The sequence below is a fragment of the Amblyomma maculatum genome, chromosome 4 (assembly GCF_055883805.1).
Source record: "Amblyomma maculatum isolate TAMU_Amacu chromosome 4, ASM5588380v1, whole genome shotgun sequence".
NCBI classification, from domain to species: Eukaryota; Metazoa; Arthropoda; class Arachnida; order Ixodida; family Ixodidae; genus Amblyomma; species Amblyomma maculatum.
Window position 1 is genome coordinate 139,752,464 of NC_139347.1, and position 22,537 is coordinate 139,775,000.

The 22,537-nt window shown below is 43.4% G+C and overlaps 2 protein-coding genes across 3 annotated transcripts in view; both read left to right on the forward strand.

Moving 5' to 3' along the window:
* The first annotated feature begins 1,341 nt into the window (after nt 1-1,341).
* Nucleotides 1,342-6,424, forward strand: LOC146193176 (uncharacterized). The gene is made up of 3 exons (XM_084600072.1): nt 1,342-1,544; nt 1,858-1,956; nt 6,112-6,424. The coding sequence occupies exons 1-3, from the start codon at nt 1,473-1,475 to the stop codon at nt 6,133-6,135; spliced, it is 195 nt and encodes a 64-aa protein (XP_084456198.1). The 5' UTR covers nt 1,342-1,472; the 3' UTR covers nt 6,136-6,424.
* Nucleotides 6,425-10,323: 3,899 nt separating this feature from the next.
* Nucleotides 10,324-22,537, forward strand: part of LOC146193177 (DNA mismatch repair protein Msh6-like) — a 115,742-nt gene continuing 103,528 nt past the window's right edge. The window contains exons 1-3 of one of the 2 annotated variants that reach the window (XM_084602592.1): nt 10,324-10,709; nt 20,672-20,849; nt 21,095-21,252. In XM_084602592.1, the coding sequence (XP_084458718.1) occupies nt 10,538-10,709; nt 20,672-20,849; nt 21,095-21,252 (508 nt within the window). In that variant the 5' untranslated portion in view covers nt 10,324-10,537. The remainder of the gene's footprint in view (nt 10,710-20,671; nt 20,850-21,094; nt 21,253-22,537) is intronic. The other variant, XM_084602593.1, reaches the window with a different exon arrangement.

A 22,537-nucleotide genomic window follows, 5' to 3' on the forward strand; every position in this document is an offset into this window, starting at 1 on the left:
TATTTTACTCGCGCTTCATTTGCCACTGAGAGGAGTCAATGTGAGGTTACAAATTTACCACTTAAGCATTTAACATGTTCATGAGAAAGATCCCATTGACAATAGGAACATCACTGTAATAACAGCTAAAGCACGTTCAGCGAACGTTGGTGCGGTAATACGACGCAGTAAGCAAAACACGCAGCAAAGGGAGCGGAACGGAAGGCTTTGAGCAATGCGACACGCATCTTGGGGGCAATAAAATCTCACCTTCACCGTTCAATTAAAACATGCAGCGATACGCCGCTCATGCAGACGTGTATCCGTAAAACAATTAAGCCACCACTTTTGCGACATGCCTGGGAGGCCGAGCCGAACCGCCGAGCTGTGACGCAGCATTGTCCCATCGTCCGGAAATGCGCACATGCAGCGGCAATCAGTTTCTCATCGAGCACACACAGTCTTCGCCTTGCTGTAAAGCTCTACCACAACCAGCATAATAAAATACTGACTGTTTGTTACAGATAACCCACTCTGTACGCAGCGCGCAACGATGAACGTTGAACCGGGGCCGATGACGCACCCATCCCGCGGATGAAAAAAGCCGCCATGTCTGAGCTTTGGGCAACTACGCAGCGGATAATAAGTGGCCGAGAGAGGCCGTTAGAAACAAGTTAAAATATTATTAAAAATGTGACACGTTTTTTCTTACGCAAGAAACAAAAACTGCATTCATTCCTGAGTGAGAATATTATGTTTACTTTCTAGTTCTTTGGAGTTCTGGCAGATCTTATTTTCTGTGCGCTAGTAATTTGCCTCACAGTTCGCAGGAGCCCTCATCATCGAGTTGATGCCGCTGGCAGTAGGCAGCTGCACGCGTTTTCTTCCAAGTTGCGCGACCAGTTGTACATTGACCTTGGCATGGGTGTTTGTGAATAAGCAGTTGTTGCGGCCGACACTCCTTCATTCCTCGTTTATCCCTGGCATGAATCCCAAGCTATTACTATTGACTTTAAGCATTAATGGAAAGAGCTGTATAACCCCCGAATATGCAGTGTATTATAATTTCTTTCCAGTGAAACAATGCAGGCTCGAGTGACATACACTACGTGAACGTCCCAACGAGCCAAGCGCATTGATTAACATTGTTTGAACATGTGCACAGCGCAGATATAAAGTTCAATTCAAGGTCCGCTTAACCATTTCAGCAAAACCCACGCAAATGTCGCGGTAATATTTCAATTTGTCGGCGCGGCTACTGCGACGCCGGCCGAGCGCGGCACTGGCTTTTACCCGTGGAGCGCGCGCGCTTTGAAGCACCTACCGTGGAGACGCGCGCAGCGCCACCGCCCACCGCCGCTCCCCGTCGACACCGGCGGGGACACCTCGAGCGGCGCTTGTGAGCACACTACCCAATATTCTAGTTCACTGTAGTCCAGCTAAGCCGGCGGGCATAGCAAGTGGATTTTAGGTCGTGTTTTTCAATCGTCGCTATGAACTCCGTGCAGAAAGCCCGTCAGCGGTTAAATTCGTACCCTGATGCATTCTTGAAGTGCTCCAAAGAGGTAATGTTACACGTGTAACAAAGATCGCGTTTCGCTTAGCGCTCAGCGAACTGGGGTCAAACGGACACTCAACGACTCAACTACACGCACTTGCGCTTTGCTGCTTTGCGCTGCTGTGTCTCATTTGAACTGGTTGATTAACAAAAAAAAAAAAAAAAAAAAATGATCTTAACGTAGTGGCCTAGCTGGTATGTGAAAGCCGTCTCCGAGCGTCATTTTCGCTCGCTAGCTTTGTGAAGATGCCGGGTTCGCCCCGATCACCCTGGTTGTCCGTGGGTTAAAAACGTGCTAACTACAACCCTCCCCATTGCAGGCTGTGCTTTACGGGAAGTGCGTCGTCGCCGTAGACGACCTGAAGATGAACGACTGCGCGAAGCAGTTCCAAGATTTCAGAAACTGCATCCTCAAGCATGTGAGCGGTTTGCATATTCCAATCTAATGGCTGAATTCGATCGCGCTTATTGACCGCCTCTGCTGCCTTTTTTTTTTTTTTTTTTTTTTAATCTCTGGCCTGCTTTCATTTGCGCCTGTGAATTGGTGCATGTGTTGTCCACTGTTCAATTAATGAAGCCACTGAAAGCCCGGCATGTTTTTCTCATAATTTCTGGCGTGCGTGGGCTTGCGGGTGACAGATTTTGTAGGCACCAGAAAAGACAGGATGTACTGTGTATTTCCCCTTCATGGATCACTGCCTTGTCGTGGCGGAGGGTCTTGCGAAACTCGATGAAGTCGTGAGCTCTGCTGTGTAGGGCCACCCAAGATAGACAGGTCACGGCAGAGAGTTCTGAAAAAATGTGATTCACTGGAGAAGGTAATGGCAACCCACTCCAGTATTTCCTGCCAAGAAAACCCTATGGCCAGTCACAATACCATTAATGATATGGCGCCGGAAGATGAGCCCCCCAGGTTGGAAGGCGTCCCACATGTTACTGGGAATGAACAAAGGGCGATTCCTAGTAGCTCCAGGACGAATGAAACGGCTGGGCTAAACACAAAAGGACGCTCAGTTGCGGATGTGTCGGGAAGCGACCGGAAAGTCCGATGTTGCAAGGAGATATATCACATAGCAACATGGAATGTAAGATCTATGACGCAAGGTAAACTGGATGTCGTCAAGCGAGAAATGCACAGATTGAACATTGATATCTTGGGTATCAGCGAGCTCAAGTGGACCGGAATGGGAGAATTTAACTCCAGCGACCATTATGTCTTTTATTGTGGGCACGAATCCAAGAGAAGGAATGGGGTCGCTCTCATAGTAAACAGAAGAATGGGCAAAGCAGTGCTAGGGTACAACCCCAAAAACGACCGAATGATTTCACTTCGGATCCAAGGTCACCCTTTCAACATAACAGTTATCCAAGTCTATGCACCGACCACTACTGCTGAAGAAGCTGACGTTGAGAGATTTTATGCGGACCTACAATGCCTTTTAGACCGCACCCCATCATCAGACGTAGTTTTTCTCATAGGAGACTGGAATGCTAAGGTCGGGAGTGAAGAAATATCCGGAATTATAGGCAAGTTCGGTCTTGGCGAGCCAAATGAAGCTGGGCAGAGGCTAGTAGAGTTTTGTCAAGAAAACAACCTGACCATAGCGAATACTCATTTTCAGCAGCACAAGAGGCGCCTGTACACATGGACTTCACCGGACGGTCTGTACAGGAATCAGATCGATTATATTCTTTGCCGGCAGAGATGGAGAAGCGCTATACAAGCAGTAAAAACAAGGCCTGGGGCCAATTGTGGCACCAATCATCAGCTTCTTGTTGCCAAAATTAAGCTACGATTGAGGAAAACGCAAAAAACTAGAAGGCCTTTCAGGTATGATCTGGATCAAATTCTGTTAGAATATGCTGTTGAAGTGAGGAATCGATTTCAAGAATTAGATCTAGAAGACAGAGAGCCCGAAGAGATGTGGACTGATGTTCGTGATATAATACAAGAAGTTGCTACTAAGGTGGTTCCAAAGCAAAAGAAATGCAAGAAAGCAAACTGGTTATCTGAAGAGGCTTTGCAAATAGCTGAGGAAAGGAGGATGGCAAAAGTTATGGGGGAAAGAGAAAGATACAAGGTTCTCAATGCGGATTTTCAGAAAATAGCAAGGAGAGATAAGAATGCCTTCCTGAACATACAGTGCCAAGCAGTTGATTACAACAGCCAATTAAGGAACACAAGAGCTCTGTATAAGACAATCGAAGATATCAAAGGAAGCTTCTGTGCTAAGCTGGGCGTGATAAAGGACAAACGAGGCAAGGACCTCACTGAAGCCTCAGAGATAAAGAAGAGGTGGCAGGAATACACAGAAGAACTGTACAAGAAGGACCCGAATGTGCAAACCAAACATAAGACGGTTGTGATTACTGATCTCAAGCCGGGTATCCTGAAGAGTGAAGTTGAATGGGCCTTAGCCAGCCTTGCTAAGAACAAAGCTAGCGGAATTGATGGCATTCCAGCTGAGTTGCTTCAAAACCTCAACCATGACGACGCTGTTAACATTCTGCATACATTATGTCAGAAGATTTGGACAACCCTGCAGTGGCCACAGGATTGGAGGAGGTCAGTTTACATCCCCATTCCAAAGAAAGGCAGTGCCAAAGATTGTTCCAACTACCGCACGATCGCGCTTATTTCGCATGCTAGCAAGGTGATGTTGAAAATCCTCCAAGGTAGGCTGCAGCAGTATGTGGATCGGGAGCTTCCGGACGTGCAAGCTGGGTTTCGCAAAGGCATATGAACTAGAGACCAAATTGCCAACCTTCGCTGGATCATGGAAAAAGCAAGAGAGTTCCAGAAACCCATCTACTTCTGCTTTATTGATTATGCGAAAGCGTTTGACTGCGTAGATCACAGCAGATTGTGGCAAGCTCTCCAAGAGATGGGAGTTCCAATTCACCTCATCTGTCTCCTCAGGAACCTGTATGAAGGGCAAGAGGCCACAGTCAGAACTGGGCATAGTCTTACTGATTGGTTTCCAATTGAGAAAGGAGTGAGGCAAGGCTGCATACTGTCGCCCTGCCTATTTAACCTATATGCAGAGTGCATCATGAGGAAGGCCGGTCTGGACGAGTCTTCAGCTGGAGTGAAGATTGCTGGAAAACGTATCAACAACCTTAGATATGCGGATGATACCACTTTAATGGCAGAAAGTGAAGTGGAACTCAAGAGACTTCTGATGCGCGTGCAAGAAGAGAGTGAGAAGTTTGGGCTTAAACTGAACATTAAAAAGACAAAGATCATGGCGTCTTGCCCTATCAAGTCCTGGAGCATCAATGGACAAGAAGTGGAAGCTGTGACAGATTTTCTCTTCTTGGGCTCCAAGATCACCTCGGAAGGAGACTGCAGTAATGAAGTTAGGAGACGCCTGCTTCTGGGAAAGAGAGCAATGGTTAGCCTTGACCGCCTAGTAAAGAGCAGAGACATTAGTCTGCCAACCAAGATCCGTATAACTCGTGCTATGGTCTTTCCAGTTGTGATGTATGGATGCGAGAGTTGGACTGTGAAAAAGGCTGACCGCCGAAGAATTGACGCGTTTGAATTGTGGTGCTGGTGAAGACTCTTGAGAGTTCCTTGGACTGCCAGAAGATCAAATCAGTCGATATTGTCAACCATAAACCCTGACTGCTCATTGGAGGGTCAAAAGCTCAGCTACTTTGGACATCTGATGAGAAGAGAGGAGTCGCTGGAGAAAGATTTGATGTTGGGAAAGGTTGAGGGTCGCCGGAGAAGGGGTAGGCAGCGAACGCAATGGTTAGATGGCATCCTCGAGGCGCTGCAGATGAAGTTATGTGATGTTAGGAAGATAGTGAGAGACCGGAAAGCGTGGCGTGACATGGTCCATAGGGTCACGAAGAGTCGGACACGACTGAACGACTGGACTGAACTGAACTGTGTATTTGCAAGGAAGCCCATTAAAGCTATGACTTTTTTTTTTTTTTTTTCAGATTAATAGGAAATCATGCAGCTGAATTTTGTGAAGTGCTGTGAAGTTACAACTTTTTCGCTAAAGTGCTTCCAAAAGCAAATAACAGACTGCCATTAGTTTGGAAACCCACCCATTCAAGCATTTCTTTAGCATTTACTATATTCAGTACACTTTTTTATATATATTGCAAGATCAGGAGGTGAGAAAGAAAAAAAGCATATTAGGCTTTTTGTGCCTTGCACTGAACGTGTTTCTTATGAAGTGCTTTTACTGTGTGTAACAATGACATATGCTAAGTTGAAAGATTTTTGACTGGAGCATGACTGCAAAGAATAATTCACGCATGTTCCTGTGCATTGTCATGACGACTTTTCCAAGACAGTGATTACAGTGACAAGATTAGTTTACGGCAAGAGGACATTTATATTTGTGCAGGCATTTGTGTGGCCTTTTAAGTTCTTCGGCAGATTCACAGTTCTCTTTAACATTGCTCACTAAGACTTCATCATTGTATGGTGTTGTAATTGTGTACACTTAATACTTTGTTGCCTACACTTTCAATCGATTATTGTACAGTGGTGTTACGATGAAGTGAATATTTTTGTGATTTTCAAGGCTGTCACCATTCTCTTACTTTTCCAGGTCAAGAGGCCAGGCAAATTATGACAGTATATTTTCTAGGCAGGTGCTGCAATCCACATATGTGGGGTAAATAGATCATGGCAAAGTACAGTGTGCATACTGGGCCCCTTTCACTTGCTATCAAAGGTGTCCGGTTATGTTGGCTTGAAGTACGCTTGAACTGCTGCGAGGCACATTTGCACACACACAAGCTGTGCTACCAGAGCACTCTGTGATGTGGCATATATTTTGTGACTGGCTGTGTGATGAGTGAATTACTGATGTGTACAGAGTGAGACATGTGACATGAAATAAAGGCTGACTTCAAGATTTATTTATTGCAACATGCCTGGAACGGGTAATTAATAATGGACATATCAAACCTTATGTCTATTATCTTAGATAACAAACCCTGCCAAGTGTGGAACACAAAGCAAGATTACTTTTTCAAATGATTTACATGCAGATCAAGCAGTGAAACTGAAGCTAGTCAGAGAACTCGGAGACAGTAAGCAAATTGTAATGCTCCAGGAGCTTGTTATATGGTACAGCTATGCTATGGCATGTGGCAGCCACAAGCTTCAACTGAACTAAAAAGCAAAAATTAAATGGGAATGAGGTAGTTTGTCAAGACCATTCTATTCATATGGAATGCAAAATAGAACAGTGCAATAGCAGACTGGAATAGGAGTCACACACAGACGACAAGCACAAAGCTGGCCTCCATTATTTCTGCACCTTGTTTTTGTCTGCCTGTTGTCATACTCTCTCTTTTTAGTATTAACAAGCCAGCTAACTCGGACAGAAATATTGCTTTCCACCAAAGATGACTTTGCTGTCACACTTCTGAGCATCCTTTTTTTGCATTACGTTTCTTGAAGCTCTCATTTTTGGATCTTGCTTTTCTCTTCTGTGCACATCTTTGTTAACGTTTCTGTCAGTATTTTGCCACCTCTGATTGCACAGTGTACATGCATGTACATGCATCTCTTGCAAAATTCTGCTTATCACACCCTCCTTTGTGTTGAAGAAGTGCCAGCGAAGCTGTGGTGCCTCCTAAGCACCTGCTTGTAGGTCCCAAGAACCAGGCACTTCTGGATGGCATGACCCATCTGGACTACTGTTTTTATTGGCCTAGTGTGGACTTACTGCCACAATCTGCTCAAATCTCCATCTATGCACATGATATGTGTATTTGGGCATCCAGTGTGATTTGTCCCCAAGTCCATGAGGGACTTCAAAAGGCGTCAATGATATTGATGTCATACCTTCGTCTGCGGGGCCTAAATATTTTGACCGAGAAGCGTTCCTTTTTGGCATTCACATGTAAAACAATGGCATGTTACTCCATCAGTGGCAAAGCCATTCCCTATGAGAGAAGCCATCGCTTCCATGGAGATTTCATTGATAAAAATTTGTCCTGGAGTCCCTATCTCAGCGAAATGAGAAGCAGACTCTAGTGATTGTCCAAATTCTCTCCTTCCTCGGAGAAAGTCCTAGGGCGCACCAGTGTACTTGGTGATTCAACTGTACCAATCACTATTTCTGGGCTACATTCGGTACAGCTTCCCCATATATGTTCTATTTAGTTGCATTAGAAAACGAATTCAAGGCCATTCAAAGTCTACAAGCTTAAGCTCTTTGCATATGCCTTGGAATTCCTAAATGTGCCTCTGTTCTTGTCACATGAGAACATCCTGTTACTACTCATATTGTTGTTGGCACAATGAGAACACATATTCTGTATGTAACAATGGTCCCAAGTCATCATTTAGTAACTCTTCCAGTAATTATGCCAAACACTGCATTTTCCAAAGTTATAGAAGCTCATCACACCTATATCCCTTCACAGTTCACTCCTGCCGCAAGACCATGCTCCGCATATGGAGTCTACATGAACCTCGGATACAAATTACCTATATTCCTGAAATTACAAAAAGAACCAGAATATCATCCCCTGCTCTTAAACAAATGATGTTGGGTTATTTGCATTCTAAGCATCATCGTATACATATCTACACAGATGGTTCAGTTAATCCGAGTTCCATGGGATCTGTGGTAATACCGGCCAAGTCAATTTTGATACAGGTTAAGACATATCTTACTTCTACTGGTACTAAGCTAGCCGCCCTGCACGCTGCAGTTGAATGCATTTGACAAGAACATCCACATGACTGGACTGTGTTCACAGATTCTAAAGCAGCTTTTCAAGGCCTGCAAGCTGCACTACGGCACGGGTCACATGAACAAGGTGTTGGAGAGATTTGCCACCTGTACCGCGGTGTCATATCAAAAGACTAATATTATTCTTCACTGGCTGCTAGGACACTGTGATACCAATGGAAACCACCAGGCGCATGAGGCTGCCTGTTCTGCCCACAACGACGGAGTCCCAGTTAAAATCCCCATATTAGACCAGATAGAGCACCAAGAAGCAACGCTGTTGTGTCGTTTATGGCTCAATGTTGCTTTTACAAACAAATATGCTTTTCGGATTGGAATGGCTGACAGCCCTGCCTGTGAAAATTGAGGCTGCAAAGATAGTTGAACAACTGCTGTGCGAATGCTCTGCATTTGTGAATGAATGACATAATTTGCATTGTGCACTGGTCAGCCTCGATCCTCGCCCTCTAACGGCGGATAAGATCCTTTGTCTGTGGCCACGACAGTCGATTGCCTTCAAGGTTTTGCTATCTGACAGCCACAAGCTTGAGTGACAAGCTGTAACTGTGCTCCATGTCCCTTTTCTCTTCCCCTCTTTAATCCCTTTTATCTCTTTTCCCCAGTGTAGGGTAGCCAACCAGAACTCTTTCTGGTTATCATCCCTGCCTTCCCTCCTCCTCTCTGCCTATCTATCTAGTGCGGGATTTCAATTTATGACGTCCCAGGAGTAGAATAAAGGGGGTCGTGCAATGCGGCCAGCTGCCTGCCAGAAGTCAAATTTTACATGCTAAAACCATCCATGAGGCCATTTCTTAGACTGGAAAAAGTCCCAAGGAATGCTGAATCATTCAAATCTGAACCCGCCTGTCCGGGAACCACTCGTAAATATTCTCTTAATTGCAGTATACTTCAGTGGCAGTGCTGCTTACTCGAGAGCAAATGCCTGATATACCTGCCGGCCTAAAAACAAAACCACAACATTGTGCATTATACCAAAAATGGTGTGCGAAAAAAACCATGTGTTGTACGAAGAGCCACCCAAGAGAATTTCAGACCAGAGTAAGAAAAATTGCCATGAATCCTTTGATCTAGCAATGAAAAAAAAAAAAAAAAAAAAAAAAAGATAGGCCATTAGCAGTAACTAAATTTAGGCAAAGGAGACAAGGGTGCCTGGGAACAACAGGGATATAGAAGAACCTAAGCAAAGCTGCTTAAATGTACAAGTACTCTGGCGAATAAAATCTGGACGGCACAGTTTTGAATTATAAATATACTTGTGAACTTCTTTATGTCTGCAAAATTTATCTTTTACCAAGTGGCCTTGTGTACAACCATACACGTAAACTTTAAACAAATTTTCTCCATCAAATGAGATTTTATTTATGCGCATGACCAGGCAAAAACAAGTTGGAAATAAATTAGAAGGGAGTTAGTGCCTTAACTAAGCCTGTTGCCTTCTGGGAACATATTTTCAGACCATGCAAAAAGATGCAAAACTTTGCATGTCTTTTGATGCGTTAACACAACATCGAGGGATCTATGGAAATCTGGATGCTTGCACAGGCCGGCGAGGCTACGAATTTAAACTTTTGCACTAGAATCTCTCATGAGAGGAACGGGCATGAGATTGTTTATTGCTTGCCAGTGCGCGGGCTGTGGACTTGGCATGCCGCAGTGTGAAGTATGATGAGTAGTTTTTGCCCAAAGCATGCAAAGCATACAGCTATTACACAGACTGCAAAGGGTTGCCGCTACCCTTTCGAGTGAACATGCACTTCTCCAACGCGTACATACATACATCGACGTATCGTACGTGACGTCCTTGCTACACCGAAACCGAAATCACTTCGTAAAAAAAATCTAGCAAAAAAACAACAACAGAAAAACGAAAAAAAAAAAACAGCAGTTCGCTCTGTCAGGTCAGTACTAAGAACTGATTTTTAAGCGCAAAGGAAGTTTGCACAGTGTTATCACATTACTCCCTTATTTAACTTGAACAATAGCGAATAATAGTAAGTTTAAAATAATCAGGGTACATCCATGGTACATTAGTTACAGTGCAATAATCGGCAAGGGTTGGTAACGTTGGTTTCGCGCGCTTTCATTCCCTTTTGTTTTCGGCGTGGAGACTCCCAGACACCGTGCTCCCAGCGCGCGCTCGTGTTTTTGCCGCTCTTGTTCTGAGTGTTTCCCCGCAGCAGCGGGTTAATGCTGCTGGCATTGATAGCGTGACTAATTTGCTGTCGTTGTTCGCTCTTTGTCTCGTCCCAACAAATTACTCGCGATGTCAAAGAAAAACACGTTGTTCGCCTATTTCACCAAGACCCCCAATCCTAAGGCATCATCGACAAAAACAGGCAGCGGGGCCTCGCCAGCAGTCAATGGCAAGGACAAAAAGTCGTCTTCGCCGAAAGGGAAAGGCATCACAAATGGGAAATCGTCATCTAAAGGTCTCGGTAACTAGTTTGAGATCACTGTTCGTCTCTTTGCACGTGCGTTCTGTTGTTTGCATGCGGACAGAGCAGTGCGTGTTCGCGCGTGGTTGGGAGGGGAGAGGGTGCGCGCAATTTGTGTTCACGTTTTCTTATCCGGCTGTTCCAGCGCTCGAGTGTTCCTCTGTTTACTCCAAGAAAAAAGTTTTTATTTCGTTGCTATCGCTTGGGCGAAACATTTCTCCTGTGATTGCTGTCGATTCAGTGTGTCGAATCTCGTTTGTAGCTGACTGCGCGTATTGAATGCACGTGTTTAATTAGTACAGCGGGTGCAGAAGGTGGAGCGCGTTGACTATTGTTGTGATCGCGATATTAAAGACAGAAGCAACTAAATTCTGCTGCGATTCCGTAGCAGCGCTTTTCAATAAAGCGCTAGTCGGGATGAAGTGCACTTAAGAAGCCGCCAGGAAACATACGCTTGTGGCATGTGGCTCAACCGCTTGTGGCAGATGCGCTTGTGTCATCCAAGCTGCTGAAACCGAAGGAATGATTTTCGCTTACTCGGAGGCGGGCTTCTTGAAGCATACTATACAGCTATTAAGCAATTCCACTTGTAAGCGCCAAAGTAAACTAGAACTGATATGAATTTAATATATCAATTAAAACAATACTAAGTATATACATATTGCTTCGATGCTGTTCTTGACGCAGCACCTAACAGTGTGGGCTACTCAAGCATCTGTCGAAGAAAGCTGCTACTTTCTATTCCTACTTCTAAGTCTGTTGCGTAATTCAAACAAGAATGATGTTTGGCCATGAACTTTTGTAGCAGTGCAAACTGCTTACAATGAGTTGAGCACTTGATATTACAAAATGAGGTCTATCTGGGTGTTTTTAAGACAATAGGTGCCGCTGCAGTGTTGCTTGAAGTTGTAGCGAATCATCTGCAGCATTTGAACACTGTAAGGAACTCTGTGCAAGTTAAAATTGCTGCCAGTTGTATTTAGAGTTTGTGCAGCATTGTTTGTAGATTTCAACTACAAAATATATTGTAAATGGCCTATAATTTCCTTACTTTGACTTTTCTCACAACGGCACACCAACAGTGGTAATAGATGTTTTTTTATAATTGAGAAGTAGGCCATACTTTACAGATTTACAGCAAATTTTCCAACTGAAGCCAACATAACATATTTATGATGAACACACTTTTAAGATATCAGCTTTACTCCTTTCTATACACAATTTGCCTTGACATGTAAGCAGCCACGATGATGGTGAAGTACGAGCACTGCTCCTGCAATCCGCTTACTGAAATCTGTTGCAGCCGGCATTGCCGATGCTGTGTATTGTTCAACATCATGACAGTCATGACATCAGATGCAAGCTATTTGTTCTTCTACATAGCCTGAAACGTTAGTGAAAATGAGACATGGCAAGATCATTGCAAAACCGAGAAAGTGCATTTTAATTTTAAAGCCAGTGAATGAAAAAAAGAAAAACATTGCAGCGAGAATTATATATTATGGGTATGCTCCAGCAGTGTTACATGATGTCATTGACATGCTTTTTGATCCTGCTTCCCTTCTTAACATTCATGTTGCTTTAAGCACAAGTTTTAGCCTTTCTGCTTTATGGTGCCACCTGTTATCAGGAAAGAGGCTTTATTTATTGGCTTTTTTAAGGCAAAAGCCTTTCTAGGGTCATCGTGCATCGGCTAGACGTGACTGCAGGACGTGTCATCAGGAAATGTCCACCGAATGAAGGCAGATTAAGAAAGGAAAAGTGATTAATAGAGGTTATAATAGAGATTGATAGAGGTTATATTCACTACTAATGACTTGTAATGAACCATATCTCTAACGAAAAATTGTAAGAACCACAATTGATTAGAAATGACTTAAAATGAGCAGTAATGACTAAAATGACTTTTAATGACTGCAAGTGACCAATTTGTCTGATGACTGCAGTTGATTAGAGGTGATTAAAATGTTTAGTGCGACTAAAATGACTACTAATGACAAAGAGAAATAGGTAAAGGAAAGGGGCATGAGAAATGAGGATGTTAAGAGGAAGAAGAGTAGGCACCACCATTCACCTCTTAAGGGATATTTTAAGAGACCCTATAATTTTTTTTCTCTCATCCACTCTTCCAACATAAAATGCAAGTGCATTTTGTTTGAGTATTCTTTGCGTATGACGTAAAAAATATTTGGGATGGTACTCACTGTGTCGGTGCAGTGGCTTTTGAGTTGAGCTACTGATTCCAAGGCTGTGGATTCGACCTTGTCCACGGTGGCAGTATTCTGATGGAAGCGAAATACGAAAATCTTAATGTGCTGTGGGATGGTAGTGCACATTATAGAATCCTAGGTGGAGAGTTCATACATGAGTACATCAGTAGCTCATACTAGCATATGTATTAAATGCCCTCTAGTTTTTGCTACGAAAATCATGAGAGAGGAGTTTCATTGTCAAATCTTGTTTCATATATTATGACTGTGACTGTACATTAGTTATTTCAAATGTATTTACGTTGGGAACGTTTGGAGAGCAAAATGAGTGATAGTTCTCGGAGCAGGAGGAGGAAGAGTGGGTGGTTAGTGGCCAGTGGTATAGGTGTTGTGAATACTTCTGAACTGGGTTAATATTTAGCTAGTGCACAGAGTACCTACCTGACATAGGTGGGAAGAAATTAACACAGTTTACTTTTAGGGACAGTACACTTGTGCATAAATCAAAATTAGTCTTGTGACTCGTTAACTGATGTAACTTGGACACATGCAAGATTTCAACAAATTGTTCACTCAGTATAGGGACCGGGCTCCCGTCGTATGGCGCCACCGTCGCCTCGGTGGAACAGTGCCGCCCGCGGCGGAGTGCCAAAACAGCGGAATGCCGAGGCAGCTGAGCGGCGCAGTCGTTTCCGTTCTACGAGGCGTTTTTGAGCCTGTCCTTACCCGTCATTTTGCGGTGTGGCTTTGAGAGCTTTGAGCTGCTTTGAGTAATCGCAAGGAGTATTTTTTTCGCCGGGAAATCTTGAAAAAGAAAAGGGCCGTTCTCGGCAGGGCGTGCGTGTTTTTTTGTTGTGTTTTTTTTTAAACCACCCGGCGCATGGTATTTCTGTTATATACTCGAAAATGCCGCGCGCGTGATTTCACCATGCGCTAGGAACACCTTTGTTAGGCACTTGTTAAGGCAACTTCGAAGACGGGAATCGCGCCTGCACTGCGCGTCCATCTTATATTAGGTCTAGTCGAAACCTGCCTGAAGATCAAATACTGCCGAGCCGTGTAGCCGTGGCGCCATAGTAGTGGTAGTTGTAATGGTCAGCGTTCATGTAAAATGAAAAACGATGCTGCACCTGTCTTTTTTGGTAATAGCTAGGCTCAAACGATTCAGAGTAGAATAATAGAAAATGACATTCCAGTTTCAACCTTGCAACGAGAGTTGTAAAAGGAGAAAAATAAACAAGCAAGACAAAAGTAGGATTCTATTTATGGTTGGAATAGCAAACACACATATACTTCCAGGACTTCCTGCACAATTACGCTACGATATCTCACTGAACCCGGCCTTGAGACTATCAAACTTAATCATAAGCCAAATGAGTAATACCACCTCAGCATCATTTTTACATATACGACAATGCTCTTGTTGAACAAATCGGAGCTGCTACATATAATTGACTTAGAAAATATTATACTATACATGCCTTTCTCCCGACATGCTGCGGAGGTTGTGAAAAGAAAAAAAAAAAAAAATTCCTGCTAGCATTCTCTAGCGCAGGAAGTTCAATGCGATTGACCGCACCTGCCGTGAACATCTGAAGGCAATAGTCCAATACTGTCAAACTGTTAAATACAATAAAAGAAAAACACAGTGTGATGTGTTGTAAGATAAGCCGCCGACAACTAAGAGAGCGTTCTATTGTTAAATGAATCCCTCTGATGGCTCGTTCGCTAAGGTGGCTATACTTTCTCAGCGTACCACGAACTTGCGGGGCCGATACCTAGCTGACCTCGATACCTGATGAGTGTGAGGGGACACGACCATGTATGTAGCTTTCTATTGGCACGTAATGGAATCCGGATAACTGAAAGCCATTCCTTTTACAACTTTGTCACTGCAGCTTGCCGGACTGCTGCTAAATCTGTTTACATTGGCCATAGAAGCAATTTCTGAGAGATGTAAAACAGTCTTGTCATACTATGACACAATCAGGAAATCTCACGTTCACTAAAACGCCGATGGGAAACACATGTATTTAGGCGGGCCAGGAAATGAACGCTGCTGAGAAAATACGCAAAGCCGTGTCAGGTGCAACGTGAATGCGAAAAAAATAACTGCTACACGGCCTTCGAAATGAAAAAAAAAAAAATGCTATGTTTATGCTCGTTTCCACAAATTAAATTATATATTTTTTTCTTGTTCGACTTTTATATAAAGCCAACAGCAGATTTTGTGACCATGCGGTATTGATTGAGCTGTGAAATGAGTGATTTTATTAGGCGAAATTGACATGCCACAAACAAATGTTAACAAATTCCAAGAGTATCAACGCAGAGCTCACAGCGCATTTTCATTGGTTGACAAACGAAAAGAGGAAAAATGACAAGATCATGGTAATAGGAATTATTCATGTCTCCTATCTGCTCTTTCTGTTAAGAGGAAAAAGTAAATTATCTTTGACTATGTCAGCGAAAGTATCTGCACAAACTATCTGCACATCACTAAAGATCGTAACGCAGCCCGAACGACGATGGTGGAGCTGCCTTTTCTTTTTCCGTGCTGGGGTTTTCTTGTACACAGGCGGGGAAATGCTAGCGTTTTAACTTACGCTGTTGGGTTACTTCGATTTCCAATTGTCAGTAAAGTGACTACAGATGAAGGAGTGCGGCTTCGACTCAGAGACTCTCGTGCCGTCACTCCTGGGGAGCAGAAGGCACAGAGCATCTGGTAGCAAGCGGAATTTTAAAAATTCGGCACTTTCCATGACCACACAGTAACCAAATACGTAAATACGTGCCTTCGCCTTTCAAAGAACCATGCTTAGGTCACCCGCCACTCATGCTTCTGTGGAAACCCGTAGAAATGAATCGACTTAAAAACGTCCGACGAGTTAACATAGCTGCCAGGGGAGCCAACAACGCACCGCGTTTCGCCAGCCTTGTTTGGCCAGACTTCATTTCACTGGACATATTCACACAACTAGCCCAACTTTCTGTTCTCTTGAGGATATATTCACGCACGACGTCATCTAAACCTTAGGATTTCCAATTTCCACACAAACCAACGACAAACAGTACGCTCCAATGCGCTGGCAATGCGCCGGCCAGGGACGGTGCATTCCGGCGATTGAGCGATGCCCGAGAGGCGGCGCCACCTGTTCAGCTGTCCGGTCCCTATAGGTTTAACCTAACAAAAATGCAAGGAAAACAGGAACACAGAGGAGAAGGTCCTGACGCATTACTGGAAGTCTAATTATGTAAGGCCTTGTTTGTTATCCTTGTTTTTAAGTTTGCAAAATGACCAGTTCAGGATGTTTTCTAATAAAAATTATTCATTCGCCCTACTGCAGTGACTCAGTGGTTAGGGTGCTCGAATACTGGATTCAATCCCGTCTACGACGACCACTTTTTTTCTTAACCGTACGTAAGACAAGTACACATAGGGAGAAATAATTCACAAAACAAGGCATTGAAATAATATAGAAAATTCAACTCTTTTTAACATATATGTCAGAGGTTTCGAACATGTCATCATAAATTAAGTTGGCACCCTTCCAGAAGCTTTGCCGTCTAGTTAATTTCTACAAAGCCATTCTTTAAATTTCATTTATAAACATTTAGTGTAAGACAACGTTGCAAATTAACATTAGTCAGTTTTGCTGTGCAGTCTAAAAAGTGAAAAGTTTGACTAAGCTTTTCGGCTGGTCCCTGTGGCATTTCATTCTTTTTTTTTTTAATTTTTTTCTATTGTAGCAGCAGTGAATGGTTATGCGAAGATATTCAATCATGGGATTTCAGTTCCAACAGCAAGACTTTGTCCCAGAAGCTCAGGGGACAACATTTACTTGCATGCAGTATTTGTTTAGTTGTCACATTATATTTTATGTAAATTGATGACAGTTGTTTATTTTGACGTTGTCTATTTAGGCCAGATAGTAACCGCAGATCCGGACCATGAAAGGGAAATAACAAGGAGAATAAGATTGGGATGGAGCGTATTTGGCCATCACTTGCAGATTGTGACTACCAGATTACCGGTATCGCTCAAGAGAAAAGTATACAACAGTTGCATCTTACCTGTACTCATTTATGGGGCTGAAACGTGGAGGCTAACCAAGAGGGTTCTACTTAAGTTGAGGACAACGCAGAGGACTATGGAATGAAAAATGGTAGAGGTAATGTTAAGAGACAGGAAGCGTGCAGTCAGAGAAATAATTAAAGTCCCTGACATTCTAGTGCAAATCAAGAAGAAATGGGCAGGACATGTAGTGCATAGAGAGGACAATCGATGGTCGCTTAGGGTAACAAACTGGATTCCAAGGGAAGGAAAATGTAGCAGGGGCCGGCAGAACGTTAGATGGGCGGATGAGGTTAAGAGGTTCGCAGGGGTCAATCGTATGCAGCTAGCACAGGACCGGGTTAATTAAAGGAATATTGGAGAGGCCTTCGTATAGTCAGGCTGATGATGATGATGATATATGTGTGCGTGCGTGTGTGTGTGCAAACAAAATTTACTCCTAATGCCTCCACCACTATGAGCGCTCGACTGTTCACAATGTGTAGGAACAACAATACCTTATTTGTGAATCTCCTTTGAATACAAAGATCAAGTGAAGGCTGCTATCGAACCAGGTAGTGGAGGTGCAGCGTGTGTGGTCTTGCAGCGCTTGATTGCCATATTCATTTATCATTTAATGCCTTTTACAAGACAGAAACAGCAAGAAGTGAGACAGTGTTCATGCAAGGCTTTGGTTTTCACATGAAATCAAACTTGGTTGTATTCGTAGCCTAATTGTCCTCATGCTTAGAGGTACTTCTACAAGGTGTAAAAAATTTTGTAACTGAAAAAAATTGCTCGAAAAGATGAGAACAGAGAGGTGGAAGGTATTTCAGAGCATTTTTTTTTTTTTTTTTTTCATTAAGCAACAAGACGTGTTCAATAAGGGCCCATTTAACTACCAGACAGCATCTTAGGAGCATGTCATCATCAACAACTGATATAGTAAAGGCCATGATATAGTAAAGATTTTTGCTTTGATTTTAATGACAGTTGCTTATTTTGCACCTTAGGGTCTTGGCAACCTGTGGCCAAGGTATTTTACCAAATTTTTTAATGAATCTTTGGATATAATAGTGACATACCGTTGAAAAAGGCCACACACCCAAAAACTCGTTAACACTAACCAAAAAAGAACTGCATGCTCTGCTATGATGGAACAGAAACTGAACTTGGAACAGCTGTAACTTGCAGCACATGTCATATCTCCGTGCATATCTCATAATATGGCTGTCATAACTTCTAGCTTGAAACACCATGGCCCTTCCAGTGCAGTGTATTATGTACGCAGCTGAAATCGGCAAGGTTTGAAACTAAGAACATGTGCAATCGCTTATATATTTCAGATTTTTTTGTAATCCACGTTTGGTTTACTGCAGACAATTAGTCATGCCTTGTTAATTGTGGTTAAGACATCTATATTAATGAATTGCAAAGGAAGAACATTTTAAAAAACATGCTATTGAAAAGGTCTGCTTGGTCCATAGGGCTGGGCTTTGAAGTTGAAATTAGGCAATTTTTTTTTTTTATCTAAAAGCCCATTACCTTGGACACTGTTATGATTGTAGTGCAACTTGACCTGTCTAGTGGTCTCTGATAGCTTAATGACATGCCATGTAAGGTGTAAATGAGTTAATTTCTGCAACTGTTCATATACATTAGATAAGCATTCAGTTGACTGTAAGCAACTGAATTCATCCTTCTACTTCACGCAAGCAAGCAGCAGAGAGAGCTTTCCCAGCCATTTGTGCAGTACAAAAGATAATAAGATGCATTTAATTTCTAGCAAATTTAAGCTCATATTTAAACGCAAGAATAAATGTCAGTCATGTTACTAATCATCATGCCCGCAGCAAGTTTTCGTGCAGAAAGTAGATCAGACCCCCTCTTTAAGGCAGCTATGTCAGTATCACATTTACTCAACAGCTTTGCTGTGTAAAACATGGAACCACAGAAGAAAGTGGTCACTGTTAATGTCACTTTCACTTTTTAATCTTGCTGTGCAACTGGCCTGCATTCAATCTACAGGAAATAAAATATCTGGGTGAGCCAACAGAGGTGTTTTTCTCATGATTGTCCATATTAATTAATATTAACACAACGAAAATTCATTGCTTACCACATTAATAATAATAAAACAAAAATATGTGTACTGCAATGGGATGCTCGCATTTCCCCCTTTTTGTTTGTCCGAACAGCAAATTTCGTATTGACAGGCTATAAATATACAGTGAAAAATTTTGTTCCGCAGAAAAATTCTCCTTAATTCAAATTTTCCTTATTAATGGAAGTCATATTAACAAAGTACAACTGCATTTTTATTTTGCTTGCATTTCTTTTGTGCTACCAACATCACTTTACGGCAAACCTTGAATAACTTTTAGTTTGGTTTATAGGGCTTAATGTCCCAAAGCAACTGAGGCTGTAAGGAATGCTCCAGTGGAGGGCTGCGGAAATTTCTGCCATCTAGTGTTCTTCAAAGTGCACTGACGTCTCACAGTACACAGACAACTTGCTTTTTGCCTCCATCAAAGCTTATTTATGCATAACTAATGTGCCCACATTGTCATGTCTGATTTGTTTCCAGAACAGGTAACATTTGACTGCGTGCAAAGAATGCCTGACTGCGATTTTGCAAGCGCTAAACAATGGACTTCAAGTTAAGGAAACAATTTCCCATTTTGAAAATCTTGAATTACCCCCTCCTGATTACGCTCAAGATGAAGGCGCAGAACAAGCAAGCCTGGATGACATACCCTTCTTTGGCCTGGATGAAGAGGCATGGTGTGCCATTCTGAGGGATTTGATCCGACCAATATTTCCGAATGCTAGAGTCTTGAAGCGGAAGAGAGATGGTTGACCATTTCATGAAATCAGATGGTTTTAGAGCATATTAGAAGTTATGCAAGACTTTAGTGGTGTTCGCTTTGGAGCTAGTTGGTTCAAGGTACACTACTTCTGTGCAGTCTTCTTGAAGTGCTGTATGTTGTGCTGTCAGGTAACCTGTCTTCAAGACATTAGAGATTGTGCAGGGAGACATGAGGGAATCACAGTGATCATAAAAGAATTCATATTTACACTTTGTGTCAGTGGCATGCAATTGCACTGTTCTCGCAACGGCCCAGGGGCGCCTTGGAAACCTCTTGAATTTTCGATAGAGGGGGGCTGGCCATGTGGTAGCATGGCCACTTAGACATACCTATCAATGCAGCCGTATGTAATAGCAATCCACTTGTTGACACCTACAGTGCATTACTGTAAGGGAGCTAGAGTAAAATAATATTCAGAAGCAAAAAATTTGTTGTCTGGCAAAGTTTAACAACCTCACTGGTATATGGGAAAAAGCTTTAGCTGCTCACTGGCTGTCAACTTATAATGACAGGAAAGAGAACTCTCCTTATCTCTTGTGGCATTGATTGGTACCAAAAGGAGGTTGAGGTTTTTTAAGGGAGTCAAGTGCTTGCAAATGCACTTTGTAATGTTTCGTGCTATGAGTCCCCATGGCAGAGTGCAGTATAGGAAGTTTCTAATTTGTATGATCATTTAGCACTCATGCATGTTCCTCTTATGTGGCAGGATTTCATCCTGAGCTCACACTTGCACCAATAAAGAGTTTTCCTTCATGTGTATTTTTGGACCTTGTATCATATCTGATGCATATTTCAGGATATTTATTTTCCGCATTCCTCATCATGCAGGAGGGGCACCTTCCCTCCATGACTTGGTCTGGGCCAAGCTGGAGGGCTACCCGTACTGGCCAGCCCTGGTGACGGCGCCTCCATCGGGGGGATCTTTTGTGGCAGAACGTGGGAAGCAGCTATCAGTCCATGTTAGATTCTTCGACTCGCCTCCGTCTCGGGCATGGGTTAAGACCTGGTGAGTTTTCATTCTTCTGCAGGCACATATTTGGGGCTGGTGCCTTGTAAAGTCAACAGATTCCTGTTTGCGCATTGCACCGTGTATTGCAGGCTTTATCGCCCCTCAGAACTTAAAGGTCTGCAGTTCCATCACTGTGGCTGGGTAGCCCTGGGGCTTGTGTACTCATTTTTCATCATTGTTGTTGTCATATCTCCATGCATTACTGCGTTTATGCGTGCTCTTCCCCTTTTTGACACACATAGGCTGACCAAGCCGTTCAAGGGTCCTCGGCATCCTGAGGTTCCTCCGCAGTTGTTCGATGCTGCTTGGAAGAGCGGGGTGGAACAAGCAGAAAAAGCACTCACTCTTGACCTAGAGGATCGTGTTCTGCTGTTTCCCACAGATGAAGACCCTAAGGAAGGTTTGTAGTCATTTTGCTTGCCCAGCTTAGTAGAGTGCTCCCAGCAGGCATGCTGTTACCACTTTCTGCTTTCCTGCTTGGTCTCGGATTCGGAATTGTGCTCCCCACATTAGAATTGGTGGGCGATCCACTCAACCCTCAGCCTCATCAGACTTTGAGCCTTTACCAACAGGGCCCAGAAACTGGCATTTTTGTACCAGCGATGATTCTCATGCGAGTGAAAGCAACACATTGGAGGAAGCTTAGGGTTGCAACCTTTCTAGTCTACCTGGTACAGCAATAAATGAGACACGGCTACCATGGCCATAGATTCTGCTTTCCAAGTTAGCCTCTGGCAGAACCACCTGCCAATGCACAGGCACAGGCATCCGCTGCAGCTGTGGTCATACCAGCTCGGAAAACGACTCTGCATTTCCTTTTGGGACATACCTCTACATCAACCGCTGCCGAACTTGTAGCCATTCGAGAATCTATTCGCTATATATGTGGGGAACCACCTCAAAAATGGTGTATATTCACGGACTCGAAGACTGCATTACAAATTTTGGAAAACTTCTTACGCCACACTGCCTATCAGTCCCTGGCACTAAACATTATGGATCTCATCACATCTGCCCAGCTGCAAGGCCACACGATAATGTTTCAATGGATTCCTGCCCACTGCGGCCTCCATGGGAATGAGCAGGCCGATGTTGAAGCGAAAAGCGCACTCATCAATGGCTTCCAAACAGCTGTGCCTTTTTCAAGAGCGGATACGACGTGTCTTCTAAAGAGTTATATGAATATTGCTACAGCAGCTTACTGGGCTCAACCAGACGCCCGACACATCCGTCTAAGAAGGCTTGATCGAACATTTAAATTTTATGTTCCGCGTGATATTCCGCGTCATCAGACATGCTTGATACATCGACTTCGTTTAAACGTGGCTTTCACGCGCAAATACTTACATTTAATTGGACAGCTGGACTCACCGGAATGTTTAACTTGTGGCATCCCAGAGACTGTGGACCATGTATTATTGGTGTGCCCAGAGTATGCGAGCGAAAGAAATGTGCTAGCTGCTTCCTTGAAGCGTTTAGACAAGAGGCCTCTGTCGGAGGAACTGCTGCTGGGCGCTTGGCAGGACAAGGGGAAGGGCGTCCAGGCAGTGCGCGCTCTTTGCCGTTATTTGAGCGCCAGCGGACTTGATTCACGTTTGTAAAGCAAGCTGCTGTGTCTGTATATATATTTCATATGCCTTCTCCCACATCGTCACCCATCATGACCTTCTTTCTTCTCTCCTTCC

Coding starts and splice junctions, on each gene's coding strand:
- LOC146193176 (XM_084600072.1), top strand. CDS start 1,473: ATGAACTCCGTGCAGAAAGCCCGTCAGCGGTTAAATTCGTACCCTGAT. Junction 1,545..1,857: donor TCTTGAAGTGCTCCAAAGAG/GTAATGTTACAC, acceptor TCCCCATTGCAG/GCTGTGCTTTACGGGAAGTG. Junction 1,957..6,111: donor GAAACTGCATCCTCAAGCAT/GTGAGCGGTTTG, acceptor TTACTTTTCCAG/GTCAAGAGGCCAGGCAAATT.